We start from the raw sequence: 12,828 nt of genomic DNA, 5'->3' as shown, positions 1-12,828 counted from the left end.
GTTTCCTGAATCGTGACTTTTAGGATTTTTTTTAGTCCTTTTTGGTGTTCGACTGTAAAAATAGTAATTCTTTAATATCTAACAAATGCAAAAGCCACAAGACAAACGCTAAATAAGCCTCACAACGGAAGTTAAGTCACAACTTACTTTCTGGCTACGAAGTAAATATTTACGTATTCTGCCGTCTAACTTTGGACTACTATGAAGCTTAAGTATAAGTAAGTACCTGAAGAAGGTTTCATTTAATTCTCCTCCTCTTCCACTTCGTGTCCAGAAGGTAAGAACTTCCATTGTGATTTACTTGCGTTTGTGTTGTGTCGTTTGTATTCTCGTCCACGTGCTACACACTACCACAAGAACTTTGGCTGTACTGCGCTAGCAGTGAAAATTCGAGCCAGCCAGGAGTCGAACCTAGAATCTTCTGATCCGTAGTCAGACGCGTTATCCATTGCGCCACTGGCCCTACAGAAAAATCTGTGAGTTCTCTATTCCCTGGGCCTTGACTATCAGGATAATTAATAAGAACAGCAGATGGAAAGTACACACAGTAGTAGCACAACATCCTTCTCACGTCTTTACTATCTGACTAGTGGAAGAAGTATTCAGATGCTTTATTTAACTAAGCTCAGGTGCAATACCGCAGAAATACTCTGTTACAAGGAAAAGTCCTGCTCTGTGAATCGTTGTTAGTACCGAAGTATTATCAGCTGAATGCACCTGACGGAAAAGCCCTTGAAATTCAAATTATAATAGACATTATTCGTTTGTTGCATATTGAGAGAGGTCTATGCCTCATGTAGGCTACAGGGACTCTTGGTCTAACTACAAAGGACAACGCTCCGCGATGTCATTTTAATGTGTGTTTTGTAAAACTAGATTTATTTAATAAAAATAAAAAAGAGAAAAAAAAAAAAACAGTCGAGCCAGCCAGGAGTCGAACCTAGAATCTTCTGATCCGTAGTCAGACGCGTTATCCATTGCGCCACTGGCCCTACCGAAGGACTTTGGCCTTGTGTTCCCTGGGTTGTGACTCTCAGGAGCCTTTTTTAAGGCTCACACAGTATTCCCTGTTTTTCTCTCGCACTCTATACCCTTTCTACATGCTGATGAACATGTCGGTGTACTATACCTGAGCCCGAGCTGAACAAAGCACTGGTAGAAGTTCTGTATATTTTTGCACAGGGAGACTTTAATGAGATACTTTTTAATTAAAAGTAAATTAGACGGGGAAAATAATTGAAAATGATATTAAAGTAGCCTACCAAGTCAACTACCACCCCTGTGTCTTTGCACATTGTCACTAGAGGGCGCCACTGATCTTTGGGAAATTTTAATTCTAAGCCAAGCATTTAATTGCTTGCTGTAGAGAAGGCACGGCGGTTTTGTTTTATTGCATTAAACGGCACATAATCTCACTACCTTCTAGCTGGATGCTTTGTTGTAAAGTTGCTGAGTGTTTTAGTTTGGACATTTCACACGCAGGCTTGAATCCAAGCTCTGTCACTGCTCCTCCTGATCTCATTTCAAAGGTGAGGGGCGAAGTTTTTTTTTTTTTTTTTTTTTTTTTTTTTAACACGGGATGCTGGTGTGAATGGGCTGATCCACTGATCACAGGTATTGTGGCTGGAGGAGGGAGCAGGGACCGCGGAGAAGTTACCGACTGTACGGGACTATTTTGTTGTTTAAATCAACTTTGTTGTTTAAATCGACCCGATTATCAGTTGAGTCAGCATTGTTGGATGTGCATGGTGTGAAAGCCCCGCAGTTTTTTTTTCTTTCGTGATTTCATCCATCACCAGCATCGTGCGCGTCAGTGCGCCTCAGTGACCCGCAGACGTCTCCTCTCTGTCGGATCATGTGGATTATTTTGGCTTTCGTTCTTGCAGCCGCCGGTCCCGATGGGAGCTGGGGATGTCAACTGCCTCACGACTGGAGACCGCAGACAGAAGCGTGCCGTGCCGAGCTGGCGGAGATCATAGTCTTTGCCAAGGTGTTGGCGCTGCACAAAGAGTCTTACAGCGTGTATAACTACCTGCCCTGGCAGCACGACACCGACCTGCTCTTCTCCGCCGAGATCGAGCTGCTGTGCGATCAGGCGTGGGGCAGCATGCTGGAGGTCCCCGCTGGCTCCAGGTTCAATGTCACCGGCCTGGGTTACTTCCCCTGCTTCTCTTACAGTGTCACCAAAAACAACAACTACTACTTCTTCCTAAGGTGAGAATCTCATCCCTGGTGTTCCCTATTAATAAATAATGAAAATGATTTTATTGCCACAGAGGTAATATTAGTAATAAGTTCGTAGTTAGTAAGTTAGTAATTAGTAGTAATAAGTAATATTCTTCCCATACAGGATGAGTGAACAGATTCAGCCAGTACTTACAACTAACAACTACCACTTTATATATCAGTCAGTGAAGTTATAGCAAAAAGACCAAAGGAAAAAAAAGGGTCCCTTTAGGCTCTTTGAGATAAGCTCTGTTACACAGATTTATGCAAAGTTATAAAGGCTGGTAAGGTTTCAAGCATGAATGTAATTTTCTGATAGTCTGTGTGACATGTTAAAAGTTTTAAAAGTTTGTGGCTGTTGCCAAGAGATAACATGACATGACTCATTTGCACCATTTGCACCATCTTATCCATATGTGTCTCTCAGCTACAATAAACTTTGCTTCAGAGCACACATGGAAATTACACAAATTACACATTTTCTACCTTAAAAAAAATTATATATATATACCATGAACAACTTAAAGTTAGTGGTAATTAAATTTGATAATAATTGAGTGTGAAAAGAAATCACATATTGTTTTGTATGGCAGACAAAACTATGTGGGAAACAAACGGGCAAGTAATGTACATTCAAAAACTTGAATGTACATTTTAGATTATTTTAATTCAGTTGGGATTGAATTACACCACCACTGGCCCTACTCTCAAAGCTTCCTGAGCTTGGGGGGACCCCGCCTCTGACTCAGTGAGCGTTAAATGCTTAAACTGGAGGAGAGAGATTTCATCAGTGAAGTGGTGGTTAAGCTTTGGGAAATCTCTAAAAAGGCAGTTAATAAGTATTTTTACAGAATATCTGTGATTGCTGTTCAGTAGTTTGGTTATCCAGAAGGCTAAGGATTTTGAGCAATCACATCCAGTGTAATGTAACATATTTCACAGCGGTCTGTGTGTGTGGATGGGGCTGGGTGGGGTTGAACCAGGGATGCTGCCATCACGGTATACTGTGTATGTTTTAACGAGCAGTCCACCAAGACTCTGAGTCTTGGTGGACTGAGTATAATATGAAATCCATGGATTGGACCTCACCTCCCCTCTCTGTGCTTGGTCTGTCTTTCCAATGAAAACCAGCAACTCTTCAAACCTGTGCTGAGATCTGTCATGAAAGAAAGTAAAGACTCTCAGAGGATTCAATGACTCATCGAAACACTGAGGAAAACATTTGCACTCAGCGACAGATGACCGGCACCATCCGCATACGTTCTCTTTTAATCACCGTCTGACCGTGTATTGATTTCAGGTTAATAATGTATTTAATAACCTGCCAAAGTTTCCTCTCATGTTTCAAAAAAGTATGTGGCAGGTTAATTCTTAAACGTCTGTGTTGGACAGAAACAACACTGTTCCTCAGGAAACCTCGCTTTCATTCCAGCCAGTGTAATTACAGTGCCAGACATTTCCCAACAGCTTGAAGGTAGACCTACAAAGAATTTTTGCTTGGGAGTTATCAGCACGCCAACAGTCGGTAGGACCACCTTTTGTCGGCCCGGGACTGCGGAAATACACCGGTATACCATCTTATGAAGTGAACATGTGCTGACAGGCCTTTCTGATATTTCTCTCACATTCTGCTTTTTCTCTCAAACAGATGAAGAGTTAGATATTCAAAGGGGGGGGGGGGGGGTGGGACTCAAAAGCATTCCTCAAGTTTAATGTTGGGCTGTCCCACATGAGGGTCTGCAGCAGGGCCAACATCAATAGTATTTTTATAGCATATGTTACACATCACATACGTTGCACACATCACACTCACATGTGCGATGGCGTATTGCTGAGCAGGATGATGGCTAAAAGACTTTTAATGGGATTTTCACTGGTTTCAGTTAATCGGGCCTTCAGGGGACGACTTTTCTGTCCCCTCCCGTTGTGATGGTGAAAACATCCGGACGTTATCCCTGTAATCAGCCAGGTGACCACCGTCAGAAACTTCCTGCAGCTACTCACAGCAAAGCTCCGATTAAGCGCAGACCTGATGGTAATTACGAAGCAGTGATTATTCCAGTAAAACAATGCAGTGGTGTTTTTGTCAGCGGATGTAATGGAGGACAAACCCCCAAGATTGTTTACCCACATTTTCCTTTACAGAAAACTCTAGTCCACAAAGGATATTCTTCTTATTATCGAGCTACAGGGATTGAACCTCATACAAATGTATCACAGTCACACTGTGGATCTTTATTTGCTTCTGAGTACTTCTCATAATAAAAGTACTGTTTGCTTTTTCCTGATGTGTTATTTGGCACCACAACACGCAAGGATTCATGAAGAGTGATATCATCTTTCATGAAAATTGCCCATCAGTTGGTTTCAAGAAATGAGACATGGCTTAACTGTCTTTGCATGTCCTGCACTGTGGCACTCTTGCTAACGTGAGACTCTCTGTCACAAACCTAAATCAGATCAGTTTAGAGTTTCAATTTTAGTGTTGGTCTGGCCACTCTGTAACACCAGACACTACATTAGGAAGCCAAAACAGAGAAGTTCTCATCGTAGTCTCCAATGGATGTCTATTTCCTGTTATAAATGCCTCAACAACACTGTCTCAGACCCAAAATAGTTTTCCCAATCAATCATGAGTATAAGCTCCCAGGACAGGGCGAATCAGAGCTGAGCATGGAGAAAAATGCAACTGAGGATCTCCCCCAGGACCTTTAAATGAGACAGATTGAGTGCGCTGTTTCAGGCATGTGTTCGCTATAAAAACTTTAGCCTACATCTCACTCCTCAAGATTTTCAAGTTCTCTGTCAAAAGAAAACAACTGAATACAGAACCTTAACGGAGATGAAGCTCGCACATAAACTGTCGCTCAAAGGAATGTTTTTGTAACTCGGTGAGGTGTGAGCAGACTGTGTGAAATTTACCAGCAACCACACAGTGTAACTATTGTTGTGTTCATTAATTTTTTTCCATCACTGTTCATCAAGTTCCTGTGACTGTTCTTTTGACCTCCTGGTTTCTGTGCCTACATCTGACCTTTGACCTCTTTCTGTTTAAGCAAAACATCATCACCCCCCCACCCCACACACACACACACACACACAGGGTCTCTGATAGGGACACAACCAAACTTTTGATGTCCCTCGAGGGATACGAGATGGAATCCAGATGTATGGAAAACACGCTGCTTCCTCCCTCACCAACTTCACATTGTAGGAGAAGATATGAAACACGCACAGTGAATCCCTTTGGTTTGTAATTTGCCAGCTTGAGTCATCAACATAATTCTTGGATTTGCATAAAAATAGACCAGGGTCTGTTAGCAATTTTGAGTATATATAAGTGTTCTGGGGCTTTTGTTCCAAAATGTTCCAGCTTTTACTGTTGACATGTGTCGGCCAACTTTGAATTCTGCTAAAGGCTCAGTGAAACAGAGGAGTCAAGGATAAATAGCTAAATTCTTCAAATTTGTCTCATTTGTTTTGATTTAAATGCATTTTCACATTAATAAAATCAGGATTAAATATTATGCAATTTCTTTTTGCTCAAATTAGACGTTTGTTTTATTACAGACAACAATAGATCTGCCTCTTGTCTTTTCACACATGTGAAACTGCTAATAAAAGTTTATTTTTACCTATATACAATCTTTTACCTTTCTGCCCTGCAGGATGGATGAGAACTACAACATTGTCCCTCATGGAGTGAACTTCCAGGACGCAATCTTCCCTGACACTGCAGATAACCATCGCATGTTTGCCAGCCTCTTCCAGTTTTCCAACTGCACACCAGGCACTCAGGTCCATAGCTTCACCCCAGAGTGGGAGGCCCAGGAGGACAGCAGGGTACGTAGCCACTCAAAACCACCAACATAAACCATTTGCTAGGGTAAAAAAATCATCTGTCTCACACCCTGTTAGTGAAGAGGACTTCAATTATGGTTACAGATTCAATGGTGGCTTCACACATTACTTTGGTGGTAAAAGAGTGCAATAAGCCCCAGATGGCCTGAAGTTTTGTGGTGCACACATAAAGGATTCAATACTACATCCTGTTGGTTTCAAAGGAACACTGCGAAGAAGCTGGCTAGCTAAATTATTTCTTAAATCATGGGAAACCAAACACACATTTTTTGAGGTTTTTGTCAAACAAAGAACTCACTATGCTTAAAGAAAAAAATTTACTTAAAAAACATTATTTTGCCAGTCCTTTGACATTTTGTTGTTTAATGGAGTATTTTCTTATACTTGAAGACAAGAGCCCTAATGTTACAGTGACATCATATGGAGACAATGGTCTTTGGTTGGAAGTATTTTAACCGAAGTATTTTTTTTTTTTTTTTATTCCGTGCATTCTTCTTCTTTGGAAAAACCTGGTGCCTACATGACCCACAATGCAACTTTGCTCACAAGAGTTTGGTCAGAGATGAGGATGTGTTATGTTTTAAACTTTTAATCTTCAGCCCAAACACAAGTTTAGTGACTATTTTAATTATTTAATCATTGTTATTTAAGTTATTTTTTCAAGGAAAAATACTAAAAAATGTACATTTTAAGATGCTGATGCTATTTTTGCTTTTTCACAATAAATATATAGACTAATCAAGAAAATGCTGTAGATTAATAAATGGTGGGAATAATCATTAGTTACAGTCTGCAGATGAAATCCAGCACAGAGTGACATTATCAGACCAAGAGTGGCAAGAGGATGTGATAAATATTGAGGGAAGAGGATCATTTCGATGGACTGGAAAAACCATAACTCTCCTCTGGGAGATGTTGAAAGGAATTTATGGAAATGCAAAAAATCACAAACTAAAGTAAAACCAGGGAAAGTGGATACATCATGAAAGTAAATTACAACGCTTAATCACATAATAGCTCCTGGATTACACACACAGGACTGCGCAGAGTGATGATATAAGACAAAAAAAACATGTGAGAGTATCTGAAAATCACTACTCTGACATTACTACTGATGGACATCAGATGTTAAGAAGAACTGAGTCAATAAGCTTAAGCTCCAGTCCACACGTTGCTGTCACTGATTGATCAAAGCTCATTTGCACTTAAACACCACTGCCAAACACCTGTAAACTTTGCATTTCGCCCCAGAGTCTGTGTGTCAATATATAAATGGTTTCCAGTCACTCACCACTGCTTTATCCCCTTTAATGAATCTAAACCTTTGGCATAATCCCCCTGATTTAGGTCAGTCTTCTTCTGTCTGTTTCCAATCATTTGCTGACAACTCATGAAAGCAAAAATCTGCCACGGGTAAAGAGTATGAAAACATGGATTACATTTCCCTTAACAGCAAACTTTTGGGTCAGGCCTGTGATTATAATTACAGGCCGACATTTAGATATCAGTGCTGCTTTCTTACATCACTCTCATGATTAGATTTCCCCTTAGAAAAATAAAAACAGACTTTGTTTTTTTCTGAGACTAAGCAACCATTGTTTGGACAACCAAACTCACATCACAGAGGATCATGCCATACACATCACATCATCCAAACCAAAGTAAATCAAATGGCATGAATTCAACTTAGGATTCAACACCAAACGGTATCAGCAATAAAAATATTATTTTATCACTCTGGGTTTTCTCACAGTTTTCGTTCCCAACACTAATGCAGAAATATTAGCATTAAAGGGATACAGACCCTGTCCAGTGTCTGATGGCTGCACACTGACAGAAACACAAAATTGTTGCTCATATGTTTCAGCGTCAGTCAGTGTGGTGTAACTAAATTTTATGTTAAAGCACAAGATCCACAAGCAACTGTCTGTTTTTACTCAGAAAGGTTTCAAACATTCCTTCTCTGAGATGGGAAATGACACATACAGAAGTTTGAGTCCTGCATAAAATGTAAACCCTTTTGTTTTTTAGGATCACATCAGAGTCGATAAAGTCCTGCTGGGTATGGAGGGGTGTGCCACATGGATCCATTTTTGGGCCTGTTAAAAACTGGGGATGTAGAGTTTGAAAGATGTGGGCATTTACCAGGCAGGGAGGGCTTATGTTAACAGAGTTGCATTGTGGGAAATATAAGACTCACTTTTGGAACTTCAACCATGCTGGAGTCAAAAAGTCAGAATATCTGCCTCAGCTGCTTTGATTTTGACCAGTGTTTAAAAACTGTTCCAAAACCAATAAGGCTGGAGATTACTTGAGCAACAACTGGACCAAACTAAAAATGGTTTACAGAGAAGGTATGCTGAATTTCTGATTATTTTCAGTTACACTCTGAGAAATAATAATAGTTCTCCTTTCGAACACTGCTCTTAATAACCTTAGATTTTTATTTAATGCATATAAAACAAAACGTATGTTATGTTGTGTTTGAGATCAGTAGCTATAGACTTGCATATCTGCATATCTTGCATATCTGCACATTCTTTCATACTGTGAGCGCCACAGAACACAAATATCTTGGCAGCTGGTTTGATGGTGAATTTATATTTAAATCTCAAATAGAAAATGTTGCTGGCAAACTGAGACCGAAGCTTGACTTTTTGTACAGAACCACAAAAAAGCTTCCCCATGAACTGTAGGAAGAGGACTGTGGAAGATATGATTCATCAGCCTAAAACTGTGTCCATTCCTAAGCCATTAGACTCAGTTAAAGTGTTCACTCTTTGGTTTATTACTGGAGGTAAATACTCACTGTGGACTTTCCTGATTGAGAGACGTAATAACCACTGATATCATATATCTACAAAAACCCAACACTTAACTAGTAACTTGTGTGTTATTTTTTTATGTTTTGCAACTACATCCACAGTGCGTGTACTTTCTGACGTCCTGATCAAACTCTAACCCAGACATGTACTATAAAAATGTGTTCTCATTATAGATATGTATTATAGTATGGCCATGTGTGAAAGGCTTATCATTATCAAAAGAGGCAGGTTTAAATGGTGTTCCTGGCTCCAGACTTTTTCAAGGGCAGTTACTTAAGTCCGCACTGCAGCTTAGCCTGAAATAGCACTGTAGACGTGGAAACAGAACCCAACTGAAGGTGTCACGTTTGTGTGAAAGTCATACCTGAGTGCCCAAAACCATTTTATGCCATTTGCCATTTTATGCTTTACATAACTCGATTGTTCTGCTCCATACTTCATCCTTTGCATTATAAAGTTTCATACTCCTCTCAAATCCCTATGGGACATAAGCGAGAGCACATGGGAAAAGTCCACAGCTAATATTACAGCGAGTAATGTACTAACCAGTGATGTGGGCCGGCAGCCGGCAGCACATTTTTAACATTTCCTCAAAACCCTCAGTGGTTGTTATCTGATGGCAGGGAATTTACATCAGTGTTTCACGCTGGCCCATGTGGAAGCATTAGGATCTGTGGAGGAAATCCACACTCAAGCAGACAGGCATGCAGTCAGAGGCATCTGGAGCTAATTTTTTCACCTAAGAAAGGTCCGTGCCTTTGGATCATCTGTCGCAGGTTCACAGGCATGTTGGGTTTCATCTCACAGTGGCTTCTTACTGAAACAGAGAGAGTATGTTGTGTGACCATTTTCCTTACCTCAGATTTGCCCTCGTCAGTCCCTGGAACTACAGTGTAAGTTGTGTGAGCAGGACATACATGGTAACGTTTAAATTCTTTAGATAAGTTTCCACAGACTTTTCCACAGCAAGGAAGGCATAATCTCAAAAATACTTAATGATGAATTTCTTGACTTTTTCCCTTTCGTTTTCTTTCTTTTTAAGCTAGAAGCAGCCAAAAAAAAGGTCTTTTTTTGACTGAGTCACACACCAGCAGTGGAATATGCTGAAAGACTTATGAGCTGCTGGCACTGGTGACCAGCCCAAAGAGCATGCCAGAAGAGTTCTCTCATTTGACATATCCAAAGGAAATCTAGTATCAAAAACAGCAGATCTGTCAAGCGCTATGTCATAAATGTAGCAAAAATATATTAAATCTGACACTGGTGTTTAGTATGAGCAGTGACGGAATAAAACTCCAAGTATGATTTCACTCAAATGGAACCGTAGGATGAAATTCACTGAGAAATCTTGCAGAACTTCAACAGATTGCAGGTAACCTGAAAGCAAAAGATCAGTGATTTGACAGGTAAATGTTTAAATAGGTCGCAGTTAATCACATTTGCCTTAAGCGCAGTTAGTCAAATCCCCATCATGCTTTTCCAAATATTACAAATTTGTTTACTGTATAAAAAAATGTAATAAACAAACCTATATCTTTTCCCAGTTGTTGTGCTCCACGGTGCAGAAGGCTCTGTTCGAGGAGGAAGAGAGGGTGAGGACTCTCTCCCAGAAGGTGCGCACCTTGGAGAAAGCCAACGGCCACCTGAGGGAAAAGGTGAAGACCATGAAACGTCAGTTGCGCCAGGCCCAACGAGAAACCACAAAGGAGCAACAGACCCTCAGCCTCAAACAGATCTACGAGTCGAAGACGCCCCAGACGCACCCGGATCAGGACACCACCCAGGACCAGAAAGATCCTCCTCTTAAAAAGGTCCTTTCAAAGAAGCTAAAAAACTAGACCTGTTTGGTTTTTTTTTTCTATTGTTGTATGTAAACCTACTTTCGCTTCCTATGAAGCATCAGCGACAAAGCAGAGTGAAAGGTTAGTGAGTGAAAGGCAGGGGGAGGCGACAGCAACAGATTTCAAAAATAACAAAATTCAAGAAACAAGCAAAGTACAACCAAATTTAGATTTATTTCCTGGTAAAATTGGGCTGTGCCACTGAGACTGTCAGCTACAAAGGGACCATTCATGCCCATTTCCTTATCTATATACTTTGAAGAACTTTGTGTTTGTGTGTGTGTGTATGTGTGGTGGGGGGTATCACTTGACCTATTTTGTGTCCTCAGATGAACTAAAGTGAAGGATTAACTGCCTCTGAGATAAAGGATTTGAAAGGTTTCACAGGAGGAAGAGATCTTTATCTAAATCTCCTTAACTCGTATTTCACTCCATTAGTCCAATATGATCATTCTTTCTGAGTTACTGTTGCTGTCACCAGGTTTAAGCCCCAAGTTTTACCTGCCTCCATGATTTTAATCCAGTGGCAGCACAATCATTTTCAGAACACTTCACAGTACATAGCTCACGGCTCAAATAGCTACATAGCTCATAGCTGACAGACGCACTGTTGGAACAATATGGGGACCATGTTAAAGCATTGGAAACTGAAGATCTCTTTTGTTTTTTTTTTTTGTCTGTGCTGGACACATTATGCATTGTATGAATACTAGGATTACATTTCTTATTTCAGAAATAATGAAATAATTCATCAAAATGTTCCAGATATGCTGTACTCGTGGAGGAATTTGTCTCATCAGACTGGATGGAGTTTATCATTTACAATTTCTACTGTAAGAAGATGAGTCAAAATCAGACTGGGGATCAAAAGTTAAAGGGACACAAATAAGTAGTTCTTAATTGCATTGAGTGTAATAAAGTACAGAATTTACCAGTCGTGAGCATTCAAAATCTTGTATGTGGAAATGCACAATGCTTTGACTTTGTATATGAGGGAATAAATACAAACAGCAGCTGCGTCAAAGTTTAAAAGCTGTAAGACCCGTGGTTACGTCATCATTCTTTTCCACCTTTGCCTGCTTTTCATTTACATCTTTGATCTATTTATTCCCTAAGTAACTATCCCGAAGTTTAGTGATTCTTTAAATTCAGTGAATTGTTTCCCAAGAGTGTCTCTTTTCAAAAGTTCTCCTTAATGCAGGTCCTTTCACACAAATTGTACTGACTGAAAGTGTAATTGTCGTGTTTGAAAACAGGGTGCTGAGCACTCATTAAGTCCAGCCAGTGAGCCTGGCGTGATAAAGGATTGGCTTTTTCTGTGTCAGAAATGAGAGTTTTCTTCATTATAGTTTCTGTATTTGCTTTTTGTTATTATTTTTGCTTTCTTTAAATGATAAACATCGGGTTTGCTTGGCATTATCATTTGTATAACAGTTATTGTTGTTATTTTTTTTTAAATAAATGAACTTTTACAAAACTTTTTATGTGGATGTTTTGAGTTTTTACAGATTATTTAATCTTTATAACGTAAATCCGTATGTTACTTTTGCAGTACCATTTGAGAGAAAAAAACAACTTCAATATAAAAAGTAATATGTTCACAGGTTATAGCCTTCTTGAGAGCTGCAGAACAGTTCCTGATGTGCAGTCATCACAACATCACAATCCATGAAGCTTTCAACATTTAAAACAAACAATAAAAGTCAATACCGTGTAAAGTTGTAAAAGTAGCTTCCTGTGTAGCATCACTTTCACCACAGGGGGAAAAAAGGGATGAAACTGGCACAAGTAGCAGTTGTAACACGTGGAAATATAAGATCTAGATGATAAAACATTATATCCTTTTATCTCACTGAGTTTACCAGACTCCTTTCAGCACCAGTAAAGGGTCTCATGTACAAATATGAACCCCATCTGCAACTTTGACTGTGTTTACTGATATTGGTGCTCTCAACAGTCTAATATTATTAAATGTTCTAATATTACTTTCATCTGCAGCACCAATGATTTAAGATAAATGTGTCTAGCCAGCCAGCAGAACAAAGCGACTACTGAGAGAGCTGTGATGCGGAGGG

At 39.8% G+C, this 12,828-nt stretch overlaps 1 protein-coding gene and 2 non-coding genes across 3 annotated transcripts; 1 reads left to right on the top strand and 2 right to left on the bottom strand.

Moving 5' to 3' along the window:
- Positions 1 to 390: 390 nt before the first annotated feature.
- Positions 391 to 463, bottom strand: trnar-acg. The gene has a single exon. It is a non-coding gene; the product is annotated as a tRNA-Arg (tRNA).
- A 456-nt stretch (positions 464 to 919) lies between these two features.
- Positions 920 to 992, bottom strand: trnar-acg. Its single transcript has one exon. It is a non-coding gene; the product is annotated as a tRNA-Arg (tRNA).
- A 625-nt stretch (positions 993 to 1,617) lies between these two features.
- ccdc3b (coiled-coil domain containing 3b) lies at positions 1,618 to 12,224 on the top strand. Its single transcript, XM_041032887.1, has 3 exons — positions 1,618 to 2,214; positions 5,895 to 6,069; positions 10,457 to 12,224. The coding sequence occupies exons 1-3, from the start codon at positions 1,856 to 1,858 to the stop codon at positions 10,748 to 10,750; spliced, it is 828 nt and encodes a 275-aa protein (XP_040888821.1). The 5' UTR covers positions 1,618 to 1,855; the 3' UTR covers positions 10,751 to 12,224.
- Positions 12,225 to 12,828: the final 604 nt, after the last annotated feature.

This window comes from Toxotes jaculatrix, chromosome 3 (genome assembly GCF_017976425.1).
Source record: "Toxotes jaculatrix isolate fToxJac2 chromosome 3, fToxJac2.pri, whole genome shotgun sequence".
NCBI lineage: Eukaryota > Metazoa > Chordata > Actinopteri > Toxotidae > Toxotes > Toxotes jaculatrix.
Note: the sequence above shows the minus strand (reverse complement) of the source record. Positions and strands in the feature narration are given on the sequence as shown.